This window comes from Heptranchias perlo, chromosome 34 (assembly GCF_035084215.1).
Source record: "Heptranchias perlo isolate sHepPer1 chromosome 34, sHepPer1.hap1, whole genome shotgun sequence".
Taxonomy (NCBI): Eukaryota; Metazoa; Chordata; class Chondrichthyes; order Hexanchiformes; family Hexanchidae; genus Heptranchias; species Heptranchias perlo.
This window is the reverse complement of record NC_090358.1, coordinates 12,699,352-12,721,697: the sequence shown is the minus strand read 5'-3', so window position 1 is coordinate 12,721,697 and position 22,346 is coordinate 12,699,352. Positions and strand designations below refer to the sequence as shown.

Sequence of the window (22,346 nt, the reverse complement as noted above, 5' to 3'; positions counted from 1 at the left end):
AATGATTTTACTCAGTCCAATTAAAAGAGTTACATTGCAGAAAATACATACTCAGTACACTGACTTTTGCAAGAGTTTGTTAGTGAATATATATTTATCACAATTTAAGATGGATGCACTGGAAATAAAGATCTTAGGGCAGATCTTTCCTTGCATAATTACAGTGGGTGGGGAGGAAAATCAGAATGGGGAGCCATTTTTCCAGTTACCCATCATTCTGGTACTGACGCTAAAAGCACAATCAAGGCTGTCAGTGCAGGATGATACTAGAGTAAGTGAGGCAATCTCCTAGAAATGGTTTTCATTTTTGCTTTGTACAGGTAGTACAATGTTTTAAAAATATTCTGATGGTACAGGAGGCAGCTTTACAATTTCTGTGGATTGAAGTGGACTGACTCAGCAGCTCTTCTCAGTCACCAACTGGAGTCAGAGGTGTTTGCGTATATGCATTCAGAGCTCCACCTGCTCCCATTACCCAGTATCGTAAGCAGGCAGTGTAACTACAGCTCTCGGAGGGTAACTGACTTTGGGTGACAGTGTAACACGGGCAATGTTGTTTCAGCCGCCCATTATACATCTCTCCCGACTTTCATTTCTGTTGAAGTCATTACCATAGTGCCATGGGATCTTTTATGTCCACGCAACTAGACATCTTATCAAAAGGACATTTCCTCCAACAATACCTCAGTACTAACTGAAGTGTCAGTCTAGATTATGTGCTCAAGTTCTGGAGTGAGGCTCAAACACACAACTTTCTGATTCAGAGGCAAGAGAGCTACCACTGAGCCAAGGGGACACAAGGGAAAGATCAATTAATAAATTACTGTTGGAAAAAAGGTCTTGAATATTCACTTCATCACAAAAAATTGACTGACCGATGGAGATAATGAATGGTGAATTTTCCTGTACCTCTCTGTTAACTAGTACTTTTATAATATACATAGATCAATTTGTCAGCCTCATATTACCTCCGGTATGTTGTTTGTATGTTTCAGTTTAACATTTGCACTGAAAATGCTGATGTTTTCTATTGCTGGGTGGGTCATACAGGTGACTACTGTTTGAGTGCGAGATAACATCAGGAAATCAAAGTGGCAGAAAAGCAGTAATGATATGCGATTCCATATTTATACGACTTAATTCACTGATCCTGCGCTCCCAGCAACGAGCCATCTTTGAAGGGAATGTGGCCTGGAGCATTGTAGCCTAACTCTGATCGGTGCTTCTTTCGAGTGTGAATTTACCCTATAGCTTCTTCTCTGTCATAAAGTAGAAATCAATTTAAAGCCATTCCTCTATAGGAATTTCAGTGAGTGACTTCACAATAGCAGTGTGTAGTGATTGATTCAAGGGACCTTTTAGCAAATTCTGCTGTTATTTCGCTTAATCCTGCTTTGAATGTTTATTTCACTGTAGAGATTATATAAATAGAACCTTTAATGAATCATGTTGGACTAACTTTAGAAGATTCTTCAGCAATCAATTAACTGGGGAAATATGTGAAAACAATTCTCACCAAATACAGCTTGTAGTTTAATTTATATCTTACTGAACAGGAACGTATCATGGCCAGCAAGGCATTCGTTGAGACTAGTACTTTAAAGACTCACTATATAAATCAGGTTGGAAGAGATTTTTAGATAGAGTTTAAGTTTGCTTTGATTTTCGAGGTTCTTAAATCTGGAAAATTAAGGCGGCAAAGTTCTGATCCTGCGGGCTGAAGCACAAGTATTTCTGGGGCATGAGGAAACATTGGGGCATTCCCTCCAATATTACATGGTGGAAAGCAGATGTATACTTGCCTTTACACTATCAATGATCAAATGTAAACATCCCTAGATAAATTAGCAGATGTTTTGCCACTAGGGTGTTAAAAGATCAACTTTCTCCTTTCTCAGCCACTACAGAATGTGAATGCCACTCATCCCCTTACCCAGGAAATATAGATTTGATGCCAGAGATCAGACCCCCCCACACACACACACACCCACATGTATACACACTTAACAAAATCACAACTTTGCTTTGTTTATATAGCACCTTTCTTTAATACTGTGGCTCCAGCACGGACAACAATCATTTACCCACAGTATTGTTGGCAAATTAAAACTGTGATGTCCACATAGTCACCTTGAATCAAAATTAGAGAATTGGTCTTTTGGTGAAGAAACTGCCCAAACCAAACTTAAGCTACCTTTGGTCCAAATCCAGGATTTCACTTAAAATGGCTCTATATAAAATCTGGAATTTTCTGCACACACAGGCTGTCCAAACAGTACAAGTCCCAAAGTAAAGGACAGTGAAAATTCAGATTATGATGATCTTCCCTATTTCCGATTTGATAGATTACTAATTGATCTCCTGCAGTGTAGCTTTCAAGTGAACTCGGGTTAGAGCACGGGAGATAATTGGTCCGGGGAGTACAGATGTAATTCAGTCCCCATTCTAAATTGATATGTTCTACTCTTATTTTTACAATATAATACTTTGATTTTATATCATCATTTATAGATAAATTACTAAATTTATGATAACTAGGGAAATGGAGAAGTACAGTTGGTTGGAGGAGAGGACTTTATCTGCATTACCTGCAAAACTGAGGTGCTACAGCACCGCCACTGGTGGGAGGGTGTAATTACTGTGTGACAACTTTACATAGACAGTTCCCATTGTAAATATAGACATAAGAATTTCTCAAAAAGAAAGTTGACACAAAAATGTGACAACAGGAGTTAAAGTTCTATAGACAGGAAGTGCATACAGATGTAAGATTTTTAATATATTATAAATAAGAACTTCTGTAAAGAGGATTTGTCATTTTAACACGTGTTTATATCTACTCCTGATTGTTTTTTTCAGCATTTGTGTATAGGGTTAAAGACTTCAGCCCATCATGCATTGTCATTCTGTCTTTTAGTTAAACCATTTCAGGCTAGGTTGGGGAAGGGTCTAAAATATCCAGCGCCAACCGACACACATTATGAAGCTGGTTTTAATTGAATTTGGTCATTACGGACAAGATACATAGATAGACGCAGCACTGAATGTTAAATTTAATCTCTATAGATGTGTAAAAATACATGATACAATCCTCCTAAATCTCCTTGGCATGATATAAATCACCATGTCGTATTGAATTTATAAGAGTCAGCCTGTACTTCATTAGATATTCAACCAGAACTTCATCAGCGACCTAGACAACCTTAACATTTTCTTCAGGGCAGATGTTTTCCTTGTATTTTGCTTCTAGTCTCCGTTTGTTGCCTTGTCTCAGGAAATTGTGTGATCCTGTGACTCACTGGGCCAAAACTTACTGTAGCCGGCAAACGAACGGCATTCGTTAGCCTTGCATTTGGCCGTATACTTTCCGTGAGGTTTTGCGCTGAAAGTTAGAGATCCAAATGGCGCAGCGTAGCGCCTTCTACAGGGCATCTGGGACCTGTGTGAACAGGGCAAGTAACCGTGTATCTCCTTAACCAATCAGATTGAAGAATTGTTAATGAACTGTGCAGAGTCTAAACCAGGAAGTGTAAGTTACAATAGTCAATTCAATGTCAAATCGGGTACAGAGAGCAAAATAAAGAGAGGGAAAGAAAGATTGGATTGAGAGAGAGATAGAAGAGACAGAAAGAAAAAGTAAACAAAAAATGTATTTAAATTTAAAAAAAAATCTCCAACAACAATTAAAAGCTGAAGGAATGAGACTCCAGACTTGTAAAAGTTAATTTTCAGTGCCAGAGACGTTGTTTGGTAGTAATTACGACTTATCATGCCATTCAAAAAGGTACTTAAACTGAAAAGGACAAGTCCTAACTTTCTGTGGCGAGTTTTTTTTTATTCGTTCATGGGATGTGGGCATCGCTGGCAAGGCCAGCATTTATTGCCCATCCCTAATTTCCCTTCACATCTACCGCTCAAGAACAGGAACTTCACGAGTTTAATGCATTTCAGTGGTGAGTCAGACACTGCGATGCCGTTTTCGTGAAGCTGACGGCCGAGCGGCGCATCTCTGACAGCAACTTCCGGATTTTCACGTGTAACTGCCCTCGGCTGAAGTTGCTGTCCAATTTGCGCATAAATAACGGTGAGCGCTGTTAGCCTGACTGTTATTTTGACAGTAAATTCTGGCCCAATGATTTTGCACCTTCCCACATTTAAGTAATTTCTCGAATGTGTTAGAATTAGGTATTTACTTCCAATTACAAACTAAATGGAATTATTTGCATTACACAGTCCAGCTGTTTCCACGTGAGAAACACCCTAAATTAGTTCTTACTTTTACCAGTTTTACAACTAAGCACTACAGGCACAGCAGCTCAAACATGAACAAAGAGATGATTGTTGACTCTGCTGTGCAATGGTTTGAACATTTAATCAGTTTGAGATGTACCTTTATGGTTGCTGCACTGGTATAAAACTGATTTTGCAAAATAGAAGACATGGAAAAAACAGACTTCTGTATAAAAAACCCTGCATAAACCTCCTCCTGGCATATAAAATTTAAAAACCAATGCCCTATGTTTTGAAATCTCATCTTCGAGAAGCCAAGGAATTAGAGGAGGAGAACTGCAGGATGGAAGCAGATGAATCACTTCTAAAACTGGGATTAATTGAATTAGCAGTGTAACGAAGTGAAAAACAGAACACCCGGGCTGGCGCGTGCATTACTTGGTAAAAGGGCAAATGTTAGAATGGGGAGTTATCATTTTCTATTGTATTATTATGTAGCTCTTTGCTAATGAGCAATTATTTTTTACCATGACAAGCACAATGTTATCAGCCAAGAACACAACTCTCAGTATTCATGTACCTGGAAAATAACCTCACAATGAATAAAAGGTACTTTTACTTGTCTTTCAGTTGCATGTTTTGAAAATGAATCAGTCCTGGCTGGACTTTGGCCTGAAGATATTGTTTATGACATGTGAAGATTCATGTGGAATAGAGTCTGATAATGGAACTTTGAATACAAGGAAACTTACATAGCCTCCAGCTATTTAGTGGGTCATGCTAGTCTTTGGTCCAAGCTGAAAACTTCAATAAACCCAACCAAAAATTACTTTTGCTTTTACAGCCAATGGTTGCACTTTTGAATAGTCCTGTTGTTTCTCTAAATGTATTTAGCTGTTGGTAACTTGATTTATCCTCTCACTCCTTCATCTGTATGCTCACAGCTTCTATTATTGTACTGGCAAATTTAAAGATTAAAAGAATTTATCCACCTCAAGGCACCAACTCTTGCTGTTGTATGATTCTACAAATGACAGAAGTTTGATATACTGTCTAAGTGACCATTCTTCATGTGTGAGCTTAGACATGGAGGCTGGGATTTTTCATTTTGCACTTGCCAGCCTGTGATTTTTACACACCTATTAAATGTGAATGGGTGGAAATCACAGGCTGGTGGGGGCAGAAGCAGAAAACTCTGTCCTGAATGTTGGTAGATTATTCAATCTTGAGGCATCATCGCTGATCCAAAGCCATGGCTAATTTCTTTCCCTCCCCTAGACCAGGGCTGCTGAACTCATTTGTAGCACCACAACTGCTGCCCTATCTGAGATCAGCTAACATAGCACAGGCCAGATATCAAGCCTGGGACCTTCCTTATCTGTATGGCTCTGTACTATACCGGGTGGTACAATACCCAAATACCATCAGGAGATTTACAGTGTGAATGAATTTTATTGGTTTCTATAACGCATGTGTAAAATTTGTTGTACTAAAAAGGGTAGTAATAGCACAAGTTTCTTTAATGGGAACAAACTGATGGCAAGCAAAATGTTTCTACTATTCAATTGTTCCTGTTAGGTAAGCATTATAAGATGTTTCAGAATTAATTAATTTCAGCCTTAGCAAATGTCTCCTTTAAAGGAACGTACTCAAACCTTCCAATTATGTCACTGTGATAATAGACATCTGTTGCAAGAGCGCCATGCACCTTTGATTTGTGAGTTTTTAAAATGTTTTAAACATTTCCTGAAATAATAGCTTGACAATTGAACCAATAAACATTGTGGGTTTTGGGTGGAGGGACTACAGAATAAACCAATAGCAACACTGCTTTTACAGAAATCTCACCCCCCCCACCTTAAACTCCTAAAGACTGTAGGCTCCCAATCACTCCAGCTGAATGTGGTAGATATTTAGCAATGGAACAGTTATTTTGATATGCCACAGGAATGGTGTCAATATTTAGCTAAAGGTGGCATTTGAATTTGGCTGTGCCCATCACATCAGTTGGAACCTCAGTGAACTCCAATGTCAAGAATCTTAAATCAAACAGAAGAGGAGATGTCAACTCTAGAGAACTTCACAACAGCAGAATTGGAAAGCCACGTTGAAATTTTAATGTAACAGGAAAATTTGAGCATCAAACAATTATGACAAACAATGAAGATCTTTGGGATCCCAGAAAGCAAAAAATGACATTAATTTCATGAACTGTGCTCTCAAACCCTGTTAGATTTCCCTGACAATCTGGATGTCAGGATAATATGGATTTACCATATCCTGTCTCCCTACATGGCTGATGAAAATAGTGCTCAAGGCCTTTTGAAGACTACTTGAAGTTTAGCAAAGTCTTCAATAGGGTGCCCATTATCTGCCACTAATGTAAAATACCACATTAGCACTATAGGATACTCTAGCTGTATTAGGCAAGGATTTGGTGCTAGCCACAGAAGTACATCATTAAATGATGAAGAGATCTTCATCTGTTGATTTTATTTTCAGCATGCCTCAGTAATGTGTTGGACTGCATGTACTAATTAAACATATTGGTCTCTAAATTGCTAGCAGCTGCCACATTAATTAATTATTAATTATGGGACCTTGTTGCTAAAATCTGTGAGCAGAGTAAAGCCAAGTTGATGATTGCCATGTTGCAAGCTAATGGCATAAATCTTGGAAGCGACATTGAAAATCTTTAATCTCCAATCTCACTTTCCCTAGTTAGACCATTAAAACAATCATTTCATCTTAAAGTTCAAAGTAGCTTTAACACTGATTAGATATTTTGGAATTGCATTTAAGTGGAAAGCTAATAGTATAATAGTTCATGGTGAGGACATTCCCACTTCCCCCCCCCCCACCACTGAAAAATTAAATCCATTCTAGTGAAGAAAGATATTTGAAAATCCAGAATTTGCTCAGTTGTCCTAAACTTCCAGTCTCATGAGACAGAAAACATGGAGATGAAATTCACTATAATTATTTTTAGCATTTTTAATTATAGTGGTTGTCCATTAGAAGCTTTAAGGCTGGTTCAGTGACTTTTATTTTAAAGTTTACAAAGTTAATTTTGCACCAAAATATAATGCAATTGGTGTGAAGCCCAAGTGATATGAGATTTCCTCCTTGGGGTGGTCTCATGTGAAATTACCTCGTCAAGGTGGTCTCATATCCAATACCAATTCCTGGTTTGGACTATTTTGTATTGCTCTAAATCTAAAAATGCTTTGTGATGACACAAATGGTGCAGCATTACTATTTTTTTAAGGATCAGTATCATCAACAGTACACTAATCAAATGTAGTCAACTGTGAGAAGGATAGTAACTGACTTCAGGAGGACATAGACAGACTGGTGAAATGGGAAGACATATGGCAGATCCAATTTAATGCAGAGAAGTGCGAAGTGATGCATTTTGTAGGAAGAATGAGGAGAGGCAACATAAACTAAATGGTACAATTTTAAAGGAGGTGCAATAACAGAGAGACATAGAAACATGGAAAATAAGAGCCAGAATAGGCCATTCGGCCCTTCGAGCCGGATAGATTTCTAGACTCAAAAGGCATCAAGGGGTATGGGGAGAGAGCGGGAATATGGTATTGAGATAGAGTATCAGCCATGATCATATTGAAACATATAAAATTCTGGCAGGGCTAGACAGGCTGGATGCAGGGAGGAAGTTTCCCCTGGCTGGGGGGTCCAGAACGAGGGGTCACAGTCTCATTCTTCTAAACTCGAGTGAATACAGGCCGAGTCGACCCAATCTCTCCTTATATGACAGTCCTGCCATCCCAGGGATCAGTCTGGTGAACCTTCGTTGCACTCCCTCTATAGCAAGACACAATACTCCAGGTGTGGTCTCACCAAGGCCCTGTATAACTGCAGTAAGACAATCTTGCTCCTATACTCAAATCCTCTTGCAATGAAGGCCAACATACCATTTGCCTTCCTAACTGCTCACTGCACCTGCATATTTGCTTTCAGTGACTGGTGTACAAGGACACCCAGGTCCCTTTGTACATCAATATTCCCCAATCTATCACCATTTAAATAATACTCTGCCTTTCTTTTTCCTTCCGAAGTGGATAACTTCACATTTATCCACATTATACTGCATCTGCCATGTATTTGTCCACTCACTCAACTTGTCTAAATCGCCTTGAAGCCTCTTTGCATCCTCCTCACAACTCATGATCCCACCTAGTTTTGTGTCGTCCGCAAATTTGGAAATATTACATTTGGTTCCCTCATCCAAATCATTGATATATATTGTGAATAGCTGGGGCCCAAGTACTGATCCCTGCACTACCCCACTAGTCACTGCCTGCCACCCGAGAAAGACCCACTTATTCCTACTCTCGGTTTCCTGTCTGTTAACCAATTTTCAATCCATACCAGTATATTACCACCAATCCCATGTGCTTTAATTTTGCATACTAACCTCTTATGTGGGACATTATCAAAGGCCTTCTGAAAATCCAAATAAACCACATCCACTGGTTCTCCCTTATCTATTCTATCAGCTACATCCTCAAGAAACTCCAGTAGGTTTGTCAAACGTGATTTCCCTTTCATAAATCCATGTTGACTTTGTCTAATCCCATTGATATTTTCTAAGTGTTCTGTTATCACATCCTTTATAATAGACTCTAGCATTTCCCCTACTACTGATATTAGGCTAACCGGTCTGTAGTTCCCTGTTTTTTCTCCCTCCTTTTTTAAATAGTGGGGTTACATTTGCCACCCTCCAATCTGCAGGAACTGTTCCATAATCAATAGAATTTTGGAAGATGACAACTAATGCATCCACTATTTCCATGGCTACCTCTTTTAGTATTCTGGGATGCAGATTATCAGGCCATGGGGATTTATCGGCTTTCAGTCCCATTAATTTCTCCAGCACTATTTTTTTACTAATACTAATTTCCTTGAATTCCTCCTTCTGACTAGTCCCTTGGTTCCCTAGCATTTCTGGGAAGTTATTTGTGTCCTCTTCCGTGAAGACAGAACCAAAGTATTTGTTTAATTGCTCTGCCATTTTCTTGTTCCCCATTATAAATTCTCCCGTTTCTGACTATAAGGGACCTACATTTGTCTTCACTAATCTTTTTCTTCTTACATACTTGTAGAAGCTTTTACAGTCCACTTTTATGTTCCTTGCAAGTTTACTCTCATACTCTATTTTTCCCCTCAATCAATCTCTTGGTCCTTTTTTGCGGAATTCTAAACCGCTCCCAATCCTTAGGCTTTCTACTTTTTCTGGCAACTTTATATGACTCCTCTTTGGATCTGATACTATCCTTAATTTCTTACATTAGCCATGGTTGGGCCGCATTTCCTTTTGTGTTTTTGCGCCAGAAAGGAATGTATAACTGTTGCAATTCATGCATTCGTTCCTTAAATGCTAGCCATTGCCTATCCACCATCATGCCTTTTAATGAAGTTTCCCAATCTATCATAGCCAACTCACTCCTTATACCTTCGTAGTTTCCTTTGTTTAGATTTAGGACCCTAGTTTCGGATTGGACTACTTCACTTTCCATCTTAATGAAGAATTCTATCATGTTATGGTCACTCTTTCCTAAAGGACCCCACACAACAAGATTATTAATTAACCCCTTCTCATTGCACAATACCCAATCTAGGATAGCCTGTTCCCTGGTTGGCTCCGCAACGTACTGGTCTAAAAAACCATCTCGTACACACTCTAGGAATTCATCCTCCACAGTATTATTGCTAATTTGGTTTGGCCAGTCTATATGCAGATTAAAGTCACCCATGATTACTGTAGTATCCTTGTTACATGCATCTCTAATTTCCTGTTTGATCCCATCCCCTACATTACCACTACTGTTTGGAGGCCTATAGACAACTCCCACCAGTGTTTTCTGCCCCTTGGTGCTTCTTAACTCCACCCAGACTGATTCTACATCTTGATTTTCTGACCCAATATCCTTTCTCACTATTGCTCTGATTTCATCCTTTACTAACAACACCACCCCACCTCCTTTTCCTTTTTGCCTGTCCTTCCTAAATATCGAATGGCCTTGGATATTTAGCTCCCAGCCTTAGTCACCCTGCAGCCAGGACTCTGCAATTGCAATTATATCATATCCGTTTACATCTATTTGCACTGTTAATTCGTCTACCTTATTACGAATGCTTCGTGCATTCAGATACAGTACCTTTAGATTTGCCTTTTTAACATTTTTAGACATCTTAATATTTTTTTATACTATGGCCTATTTGTCTTATTACCATTTTTTCTTACCCGGATCCTATTTGTTGTCTTTTGTTTGTACGCTCTGTCCCTTCCTGACACAATCTGGGGGTTTATGTAAACAAATCTTTGATGGTGACAGGATAAGTTAAGAAGGCTGTTAAAAAAGCATATGGGATCCTTCCCCTTTATCAACTGAGGTACAGAGTACAAAAGCAAGGAAGTTATGTTAAGCCTTTACAAATCACTGGTTAGGCCTCAGCTGGAGTATTGTGTCCAATTCTGGGCATTACACTTTAGGAAAGATTTCAATGCCTTAAAGAGGGTCAGAGGAGATTTACTAGAATGGTACCAGGAATGTGGAACTTCAATTATGTGGAGAGACTCGAGAAGCTAGTGTTGTTCTCCTCAAGGCAAGAAGGTTAAGGGGAGATTTAATAGAGATGTTCAAAATCATGAAGGGTTTTGATAGAGTAAGGAAAGAGAAACTTTTTCCAATGGCAGAAGGGTTGATAACCAGAGGACACAGATTTAAGGTAATTGGCAAAAGAACCAGAGGGGAGATGAGGAGAATTTTTTATGCAGCGAATTGTTATGATCTGGAATGCCTGAAAAGGTAGTGGGAGCAGATTCAATAATGACTTTCAAAAGGGAATTGGATAAATACTTGAAGGGGAAAAACTTGCAGGGCTCTGGGGAAAGGGCAGGGGAATGGGACTAATTGGATAGCTGTTTGAAAGAGCCGGCAGAGGCATGAAGGGCCGAGTGGCTTCCTTCTATGCTGTATAATTCTATGAATCAAACCCTTTGAAATAATTACCATGAACTTTAACATCACTTTTGTTTGTTTCTGTCATTTAAAAAAAAACATATTTTTGTGAGTGCTATTGACATCATGGGGCAGGGAGGGGAATGTTCTCAAGAACTTACTGAATCTGGAGGTTGAAGTAACAAGCACAATTGAATCTAAAATCTCTCTTTTAATGAAAAAGAAGAAAATGCCTGTTTCTCCCTGTAATTAATGACCTGCCAATGAAATGAATGAACTGCTTTGAAACATGTGATTTCTGACGATACGATTTTGTAAAGAAGTTGTTAAATAATGCTCAACCCAAGTGTCCTGCTCGACTCTGAGTTGAGCTTCAAACCCCACATCCAGTCCATCACCAAGACTGCCTACTTCTACCTCTCAAATGTTGCCTGTCTAAGACCATACCTCACCCCCATTGGTGTTGAAATTCGTATCCATGCTTTGTCACCTCCAGAATCAGTGATCTCCCAACCAGCCTCCAAAAACTGATCATAAACTCTAATACCCTATCCTGTACAAAGTCCCGCTCACCTAGCACCCAAGTCCTGCCAATCTTCATTGATTCACTGTCCCTCAGTATATCAACTTTGTAATCCTCATCTACAAATCCCAAACACAACCTCACTTCTTCCTACCTTAGCGACCTCCTCCAACCTTAAATTTCTGCTTGCACCCTCTGCCCTTTCAGCTCTGGTCTACTGTTTGCTCTCTGCCCACTTTTCCACACTTTACAAATGGTGGCAAAGAATTCAGCCACCTTCCTTCTACACTCTAGAACTCTCTCCATAAACCTTTTCAACAGAGCCTTGCACCTCTCCTACTACAGCTTGGGCCTGATTCCCAACCGTGAAATACCTTGGGAAGATTTATCACTTTAAAGGCACGATATAAAAGTAACTTCTTCTTGTAGTTTTGGACAAAAATAGACATCCTCTTGTTTTAATAGATGAATTTCATTCCTTTATCTCCACTGGTCATTTTATACACTAAGGCTCAATAATTCCTCAAAGCCAATCCCCCGCCATGAAGTCATCATAGTTTATATAAATAGTTTAAACAAAACTTTTTAATATCAAACAAAGGCAGAAATATCCAACAATCTGCTATATTGCCTTTTGGCTAGAATTTTCCTTTTCCTTTTTAGTCAAAGTTCTATATCAGTCGGCCGAACTCCAATCAGCTGGAGTTCATGAAGGTGGCACTTGGCCAGAGAATTAGGTTTGACTAATTCTTTCTTCTGTATTTTAGCCAAATTGCTTTGATTAATTATTGCCCAGTTCGAAGCCTGAAGCTTGTGCTTTAACCAAACCTTCCGAGTGTTTGGATAGCTTTGGAATGATCTAAATTCAGAACCCAGAAGAGTCTACAGTAGTTTAATCCCTTTATAAAATTCCAAAATGGGAATGGAGCTGAGTGATGACAACAAAAGTATATCACTAAGTGAAATGAAGCCTAATAACTCCCAAATAACCCAGAAATAATGGGAATTACTAGGACTGTGGATGACTGATGTACTTGTGCCATTCACCAATGTCCCAACATTATGTATTTCATTTGTCCCAACATTGTGTATTTAATTTGTCCCAACATTTTGTATTTCATTTCCACACTAAATCTTTTGCATGTATATAGCACTTCCAGTGTAACAAATGTCCCAACGTGTTTCATGCTGGAGAAACAGACAGAGTAGTAATATACTGAATTAATAGTTGAAGAAATAGATTTTGAAGATGCTTTTAGAGAGGTTTAAAGCAGAGGGGTTTACAGAAGAAATTAGGACTGACAAAGCTTAAGGCAATCACTGATGGTGGATAGAGGGAGGGAGAAATGCATAGGAGGTCAGCATCAATGGATTGAAGGGCATGAGCTGAGATGTAGGGCTGGAGAAGGTTGCAGAGTCATGGACAAGACCATTTGAGGAACTTGTAGATGAGGACAAAAGTTTTCAATTCAATGCATAAGGACACAGGAAGCTAACGATCAGTGAGGCCAGGGAGAATGACAAGCGGAGGGTTTAGTGTTGAAATGATGCAAACAGCAGAGTTTTGGACGAGATGGGGTGAAGCTTGGGAGACCAGTAAACAGGGCATTGGAGAAGTTAAGTGTGAAGGTAACAAAAGCGTGTAGTAGAGTTTCTGTGCTGGTGGAGGTGAAGTAAAGTTCAAGGTGGGCAATGTTGCAGAGGTGGAAGAAAGTGATTGATGATTATGGGTAGGATATGGGGTTTGAGGCTTAACTCATCATCGAGCAGAAAACTATGTTTGTACATCATCCGGTTTAATCTGAGTGAGCATCTCGGGAGGGGGATAGAATAGGGGACAAAGGTATAATGTTTTTGGTGCGTGCTAAACAGGATGGCATCAGTACTTTTGGTGTTTGGTTGGAGAAAGTTTTGCTCATCCATGACTTGATATCAATCAATCTGACAGCAGTGATAGTCATGGTGTTGAGGTTGGTGGCAGAGAGGTAGAGCTGGGTGTCAGCATCATACGTGTGGAAGCTGACTCCATGCCTATAGATAATGATATTGAGGGACACCATATAAATGAGGAAAAAGATGGGGCAAAGGATGGAATTTTGGGGTACCCCAGAGGTTACCATCTGGAGACGGAAGTAGAGTTTATTGCTAGAGATGTGCTAAGTTTAGGACAGGTGGGAATGGAATCAAATGAGGGCATTGCCGTGGAGGTAGACTGCTGAGGGGAGAGAGTAGAGGAGAATAGAATGGTCGACCATGCTAAATGCTGTGGAGAGAGTGAGGAAAAACAGAGGGATAACATGCAATTCATTAGTAACTTTGACCAAGGCGGTCTTGATGCTGTGGGCAGGGTGGAAACAAGATTGAAGGGATTCAAGCAGGGAATTGTAGGAGAGGTGGGCACTTTACTGGGGGTGACAATGTGCTTCAGGGTGTGAGAGAGGAATACCTTGCCCTAAGTAGTGATTCTTCATACATGACCCTATTCAATGAGTGACAGCAGACTGTTTGGCTGTGGATAATGTCACAGCTGAGCCAAATACTGTCCTCACTCAATGCCCAAAAGTATATTTTCCAACAGGAGTCACTGGATAGTGCTTGGGAGCAGGAGCCCAGATTGATTGTTTCCCTTTTCTGATCCAGAGATCAACTTAATCAGCATAGATCAGGGATCTCCATGGGCTGCATGTCTCCTTACCATACCAAGTTGTGTATAATAATTATTTCCTGTTTAAATTTTGTTTTCTATAGCTTCCTTTTCCCTTCTTTAGTTCAAAAATACATATATGACACAAAAACCTCACATTATGCTACAACTAATTGCCAGCAAGAATTAATCCCCAGGCTTAAGGCCTACACTTCATGGTAGACTCCAGAATTTCTACACACCATAAGCACCAACTTAACTTGACTGCAGAGAAATAGACTCACCTGAAGTAACTCTACATATGAGTTAGCAACTCGTCTTTTTACGAGGTAAGTTCATTTTAACCAACGGTTTTAGAATTTTAAACTAATTGCTTAAAATACTTTCATCAATAATCCATTGCATGAATAGGGTAGAATCTGGTGAAATGCACCATTTACACAAAATGTGGACCTGTCCAATAGATCATCAGTGCTGGAGGTGGACAAAAAGTGGGATTACATGAGAGGGAAATCAGACACCAGGCAGCAAGTGGTTATCTAGAAGGAACAGAGTGAAAATAGCAAAAATAGTTATAAGGAACTCTTTAGTTAAGGGGACAGATAGCTTCCTTGCAACATTCTGCAAAGGGAGGGAGAGTAGCTAGACGTCAAGGTTCATAAGTAAAGCAACAATGTAGGAAGGAACGAGGTGGAGGTTCTGCAAGGGCAGTTTCAGGTGAAAGATGAGGATTTCCAAAATAGAAATCTCAGCATTACCCCCCCACGCCAAATGCTGAAATATTGTGGAGAGATAGAAAGGCATAGCTTGAGAAATGGTGTATGAATATCGGATTCACCTTCCTGGAACATTGTGATTACTGCTGGGACAAGGGAGAACTGTACAAATGGGACAGTCTTCAAGTAAACCAAGGTGGTACCTATATCCCAGTAAATAGGATAAGTAGGGCAGTTTTTAAATGCTCAGGAAAGGAACAGGACGGGGAGACCTATAAAGATAGACTGTGAAATATGAACAAATTGATGAGTTACTAAAAAAAGAACACAAGAACACCTTCAACTATAAAGTAGAACAGCAACTTCAAACATGTCAGAAGCAAGCAAGGAATATAGAGATGCTGGACTAATAAGAAATGATCAGCATTTCAAATTAAGGACAACAGTTAAAGGCTGATAGATGTGTGAAACAGACTATCAGCAACGGGACGTTGGAACAAGAAACTATATTAAAGGAATCAGCAAATTCCTGTCAGCAAATAAGATTAGATTTAGAAATACATCAAGGTAATCTTGTGTGATGTAGGATGGGTTGGGTAGATAGACCAATGGTCTACTCCCGCCTGCACACTGTGGCTATGTTACTATATCTAGACAGAACATACTTATGCTATTATGCACTACTTAAATAATGCATCCTGGGATAACTGGGTGGCATAGTAGACTTGCACACTGTCCTTTCATGTCTATTACATTATATTCAAGCAAATTGAAGAGATGAAACTCTCTTCTCTTTGACACCTGTACGGTTCTTTTATTGAACGAGCTTGGAAAATATCAACCCAGTTCCTAGTAGGCATTGGTCCACAAGAACACTTAATAATTCAGCTTCAAATTGGCAACTTTGCTCAGACAGACCATAAAGATGACTATTATTGGAAATGGAAAAACTCATTAGTGCAGTAGGGAGTGGAGTACTCTTCTGAGATTCATGGTAAGGCACATTGGTGGGGCAAAGTAGGAGACCTAACTATAATGTACTTGATAAGGGAGCACTTGATCCTGATGCAATCCTAACACTTAGCAGAACATTTTGCCTCTTCCCTGGATCAACATGGAAATTCATCAGGTAATAAAAAAAATAGTTGTATCTCATTTGTGCCTGGGTGGGATATTGTCACATTGGCTTTATTCTTTCTATTATATTCTCCTATATCATAGTGTACATCCCAATATGACAGTGGTGAAACTCAGAATCCCGCTGCACAAACATCATAAGTATATACCTGTGCATGCACGGTGGCACTGACTTGGAGTAATCAGTGGTACCCAGTGAGTGTGGTACTTTCAACTGGATACACTTATATTTAATAGCTTAAGAGGGGTTGTGGGTCAGATTTCATGCCTGTAAGTAGATAGTGCAATTTGACTATATGTCATAATGTTGTGAAATGCATTGTTTCTGGGTTATGTTGAAGTACAGCTTTTAGATGGAGCCAATATTGCACTCCTCCATCACTGAGGCACCTACATTGGTGCATCTCGATGGACACAGAGCAGCTCAGTAAGAGAACAAGCTGGCTGTTCTGGACCAATATTGAAACATCTCAAAGAGCTTCTTTGAATTGGGATCTTTAGCTGCTTATATATTGCACCTAAGGGCATTCTTGTGCCAGTAGCAGATGAGTCGCACACGGCTGACAGCAACGCCAAAGTAAACTTGCCAAACTTGCAGAAAGGAAGACCATTTTCAATGGCAAATCTACCCTTGAGTTGCTTGGGTGAAATACAAAAGCAGCTTTAATTCTCCACCTGAACAGGACCTGAGTTTAACGTACACCAAAAGGACTGCACCGCTGACAATTTAACATTCCCTGGAATGTCAGTCTAGATTCTGAACTCAAGTCTTGATGTGGGACTCAATGCCATAGCCTAGGGGGCAAGGATGCTACCAACATAGCAAAGATGGCACACACACATTGCAATGACATAAATCATATTGAAAACCTCGGAGTCATTTAAGAAAAAATTAGATACTGCAATGGGGAACGTACAGAGTCCTTCTGGATGGATGGGCTGCACGAACTTGCTCATCTGTATTTAACTTGTGATCTTGATCATTGCTTCACTTGCTTGTGTTCTTGCCATAATGAAAATGATGAACGGATCTCCCCCCAAAAATGTTCTCCAACACTTTTTTATGCAGTCAGAGTTAATAATGTACAAAATATTTACGCTGCACTAAGCTTACTTAAACCCAATTCAGCTACGAACAATGGCTCCAGATGTTTCCACTGAAACAGGGCAGTTTATTTATGACCAATTAAATCCCCAGGAGACTCTAAGAGATAAAGCACGCGGTTTACAGGCACCATGCATCATTGCTGGAATTTATTTTTTGTTCAAACAATTCCACAAATCTAAAGTACCACAGGACAGTGCTGGGATCTCAGCAATAAATTACTTGTGATGTGATGCAGTAAAACACATTGGAGCCTGCAGTGCTCGTCTGTATTGTGGTCTGATTGTTCCCATTGATTCATATTTTCTAATCATTGCATTTCCCTGTTTTAGGGAATATGGGGATGATGCAGGAAAATGGTGATGAGGTATGACGCATGATCAGCCATGATCTTGTTGAACGGCACAGCAGGCTCGAGGGGCCGGATGGCCTACTCCTGCTCCTATTTCTTATGTTCTTACGTTCTTTATACTCGCACCAACTTTTTTTCCAGTCAGATTAGCAACTGGAGGAAAATGTATCCAACTGCCTATTCATATTGTAGAACAATTTCCAGTGGTAGAGGGGCAAGTATTTCTGAATTCATCCCATTTATACATCGGAAGAAATGCAAATATTTTGCACTTGTGGTTGTTCTGAAGTTGTGCTGTCCAAATTGCTGGTTTGTATCAGCTGTCAGCTGTGGCTCAGTGGTAACACTCTCGCCTCTGTGTCACAAGATTGTGGGTTCAAGCCACCTCTCCAGGGACTTGCACACAAAATCCAGGCTGACACTTCATTGCAGTACTGAGGGAGTTAGAAGTGCCGTCTTTTGGATGAGACGTTAAACTGAGGCCCTGTCTGCCCTCTCAGGTGGATGTAAAAGATCCCATGGCACTATTTGAAGAAGAGCAGGGGAGTTCTCCCCAGTGACTTGGCTAATATTTATTCCTCAACCAACATCATTAAAGCAGATGATCTGGTCATTATCACATTGCTGATTGTGAGATCATGCTGTGCGCAAATTGGCTGTCGTGTTTCCTACATTACAACAGTGACTACACGTCAAAGGTACCTCATTGGCTGTAAAGTGCTTTGCGGCGTCCTGAGGTCTTGAAAAGCTCTATATAAATGCAAGTCTTTTTTTTGTACCGAGGAGGGGAAGGAGCCGCAGCAGCTGGCATGAAATGGTGGCATCCAGTGATGTGGTGGTTTACCCTTTCTACTTGTGGCACCTTCCCTTCTTGAGGCAGGGAAAGAAACCACTTCACGAGGTGCTGTTTTACATCTCATAAGGAATGGACACCACCTCTTTATATTACAATGCTGCCTCCCAGAGCTTTAATATAATGGTTCAGAATTTGCCCTTAAAATAAAGGCGAGGCTAACAGGACTTACCATTATTTCAGGGCAAATGGAAGAGCAACTTCTGGCGAGCGCACGTGCGCAGTCAAGTGCGGAAACCCCGAAGTTGCTCTCGGAGATGCTCTGCTCCTCCAAAAGATGTGCAGGAAGGACAGCTCGCTGGCTGATTCACCTTTGGTGCAAAGTTGCTCTCCTGCCCAGCTAACAAATCTCTCCAGAAAAAGGTACAATTCGTTTTTTAGGTCTAAGCTAATTTTTAATGGTGTGGTATGTCTTAATGACTGCCAAACAACCTCTTTGGCACTGAAAATTAACTTTTAAAATGTGGAGTCTCCTTCCTTCAGATTTTAATAGTTGTTGGACATTTCAAAAATGCGCTTCCTGGTTCTCACTCTGTGCGGCTTGTTAAGGATGCTTCAATCTAATTGGTTATGGGGACAGACAGTTCCTTGCCCTGCTTACACTGCTCACAGATGCCCAGGAGGGGATGCTGCACTTTTTTCAGTAAGTTGGCACCCAAAAGCCCATGGATAGTTTGTGGGTAAGTTTAAATCTAACGAGCGGCGGGCGACGTTCGTTCGCCGCTCAGCACAAAATCCGGGCCAATATAAACAGGATAGAAGAAAGTGCAGCCCACTTACACCAAGGTGACGTCAATTATCTAAGCTGAAATTGCTCTTGTAGCATTTGCACCAATTCATGTCGTCAACAACAGCTTGCATTTATATAACACCTTTAAATAGAATAAAAACGTCCCAAGGCACTTCACAGGAGCGTTATCACACAAAAATTTGACATCGAACCACATAAAGAGATATTAGGACAGGTGACAAGAGGTAGGTTTTAAGGAGCGACTTAAACGAGAGAGAGAGGTGGAGAGGCAGAGAGGTTTAGGGACGGAATTCCAGAGCTTAGGCAGTTGAAGGCATGGCCACACATCCAGATCCGCATGTCGGCTCACTTTTAAGGAACTTTACATTGCAGGAGTGCAGCTGATTGTGGCATGTATGTCTTCACTTCACAGTGTACAAGCCTCAAAGTTCAGGGAATGGACAGTATCATAGATCAATGATAATGCGGGCCTACGAATCTGACATTAGTCTCAAGGAACTGGTTTAATTAAAATTAATAGAGGGAACTGGCCCCCTGAATTTACATTGCATTTACCAAATGGGTCTCCACATTAAACAGCAAGAGTCCTGAGCGACCAGCAGGCAATTAAAAAGTAAAAGAGAGAGGCAAGTGTGCAGAGCTTTCTCTTCCTTGACAGCAGTGTAAAATCACAAGCTTGAGTTGGGCTGCCATCGCAATTTTCTGTGTGCCAGAAAGTGACACTTGACTCACCTCAGTCTGTTTACACCAGCTAGTGCGATGTCAATGATTTCCAGCTGGTATAAATCTGGTAAGTTTTTTTTACTGTGGACTGTGATTGCAAAAATCACAGCACATTACATTAGCAATTTTACCATGAATCAGAGACAAGATGACAACAAATAGAAGTGAGTGAGATTGTTAACTAGGGGTCACAACTGCCCAGGACAGCAGGTGTTAATTGCTGAACACTGTTACTCATTACTACAAAGGCAGGAAATCCTGATATTTGCCAAAAGGAATCAGCACATTTTCAGATGGCCATTAAAGCAGAGTGGAACGGGTCCCAACATTTGCTACTTCCTAAAAAAACAACTTGAATATTGGCCGTGTGTATTTCCTGGTTACTTGCCCTCCCCCAGAAAGTGGACACAGCTATCACTTCCTTATTGCTGTTCAGCAATGTGCAGACCAACGTGCTTGACAATACAGATGCTTTATTCTAAAACTGTGTTGTGAATTGAGATTCCCTTTAAAGAATTAAAAAACATTATTAGGCCAAACTTGGCCTGTAACACAAAGACACAAGAAGAACAGTTTATTGCAAATGTTAAACAGGTTTTGTCTTTTATCCTTTGGTTAAGAGAACTCAATAGCAGTGAAAAGGAAATAAGTTTTTTTTCAGTTCCTGGAGAAATTGGAGTTTTTCCAATTTAAGAAATTAATTTTAAAAGTAGATATTAAAAAAAGTCCTCCAACACATATTGTCTGATTCCTCTTACAATGAATTTGTGCAAAATCTATGTTTGGCTTGTCTGAAAGATACTCGCTCAGGACAGCGTAAAATGCTAATCACAAGTTAAGAAATGAAAAACACAAATAATAGACTGCACAGGAAGCGGAGTTTTATGCTGAAAGCTTCCTCTGAAGGAGCTGGGTGCATTTTTCTGAGTATTCTTCTGTTACGTTAGGAACATCAGTGATATACATTTTACTTAATGAAGCAAAGAACAGAATAAGACAGAATGCTTATTAAACGAACCTTTCTTGTGATCTCATTAAAAGCCATGCAACAGGTACTGCCCTGGGTATCACGATGATAGTTTCATAAAAAATATATAAAGTCCTTTTTCAAATTTTATTTAAAAACTTCTTACCTGGGGAAAGATCTCCTTCACTCAGCTCCCCAGATTCTAAATCCATTTTTGTTCTAAACCTTCCCCTTACTAACTGGTAGCTGGCTACTTGAAGCGAACTCTTCAGTCCAGCGCCTGCTGTACAGCAGAGCAGACAGAACCACTGCTGTAAGTTAGAAGCAGACTGATCCTAAAGTGAGTCAGCTCTGGGCTCTGGTGCCTCCCAGTTCTGCCTCATCATCTCTCTTTTTTTCTAACACACCACAGAGACTGGACTGCCGGGTGATTGGCTGTGACGTCCGACTGAAGACCTTTCTCTAAAGGGACTGCTTGATGCGGAGAAAACTAATGTCAAGAGCAGAACTGCTTAAGTTCCTCTTACACGAATTATATATTTTTTAAAAACCCGATAAGCATTCTAATAATTGAGCCAGGGTGCACAAAGGAATAACGCATTGAGGTTTCAAGCTGACTAAATGATTAATAAAGTGATAGACTCGGGAGTCCAGCTGTTCCCTGGATTAGTTCAGTGCTCACTGTTAAAAGCAAGCAGCTTTAGTCATAGTTCTTTTCAAGCCTTTGAAATAACACTGGAATTACTATTAGTGGGATTCTGTCCTTCTTTGCTGCAAAATGGCTATTCATTTTTTAAAACAGCAGTCGATTGTACTGGGGCAGTGTAATAAGGTTCTGTGAAAGAGGTGAGAATCTGGCATTGTTTAGGTTGAAGGACATGTGTCGGGCCAGCGGTATATAAAGCTATTAATGTCTGTTTTTTCTATTCAATTTATCTAAACCGCAAAAAAAATTGGCACACTGCTTTGTTCCACTGAACTCCTCTGAAGAAAAAAATGGTACGTGTGAGTCACTTCCCTTGCCTGTGCCATCATTCATGAGAGAGTCTGTTCACTGCTACACAGGGCTTCCTGTAAGTTTGGAAGGAAGATGGTACTGTCTGCACTATTTTGATGTTGGGCCAAGTACTGTTTTTTTTCTGCTGGGGGTTCTATGACGTTTCTGATGCAAAATCGTGAGATTTGATGCATTTATGTTTTTAACTGCTAACCTGAAATGTAGTTGTGTTATTGAAGAGTTCCCTTTCCTGCAGTCCTCTCAGAATTTAACATGCAATTCCACCTCTGGTATTACTTTAAAACCAGAGAGGAGATGTTACCCTTTGCAGTTTCCTGGGACTAATTACTGTAATGGCA

At 40.1% G+C, this 22,346-nt stretch overlaps 1 protein-coding gene across 1 annotated transcript in view; it reads right to left on the bottom strand.

Annotated features, from left to right (window-relative positions):
- The window catches only part of tnfaip8l3 (tumor necrosis factor, alpha-induced protein 8-like 3), a 56,838-nt gene extending 35,490 nt beyond the window's left edge, over positions 1-21,348 (bottom strand). Inside the window, exon 1 of the mRNA XM_067971160.1 lies at positions 21,157-21,348. Coding sequence (XP_067827261.1) covers positions 21,157-21,202 — 46 coding nt within the window. The 5' untranslated portion in view covers positions 21,203-21,348. The remainder of the gene's footprint in view (positions 1-21,156) is intronic.
- Positions 21,349-22,346: the final 998 nt, after the last annotated feature.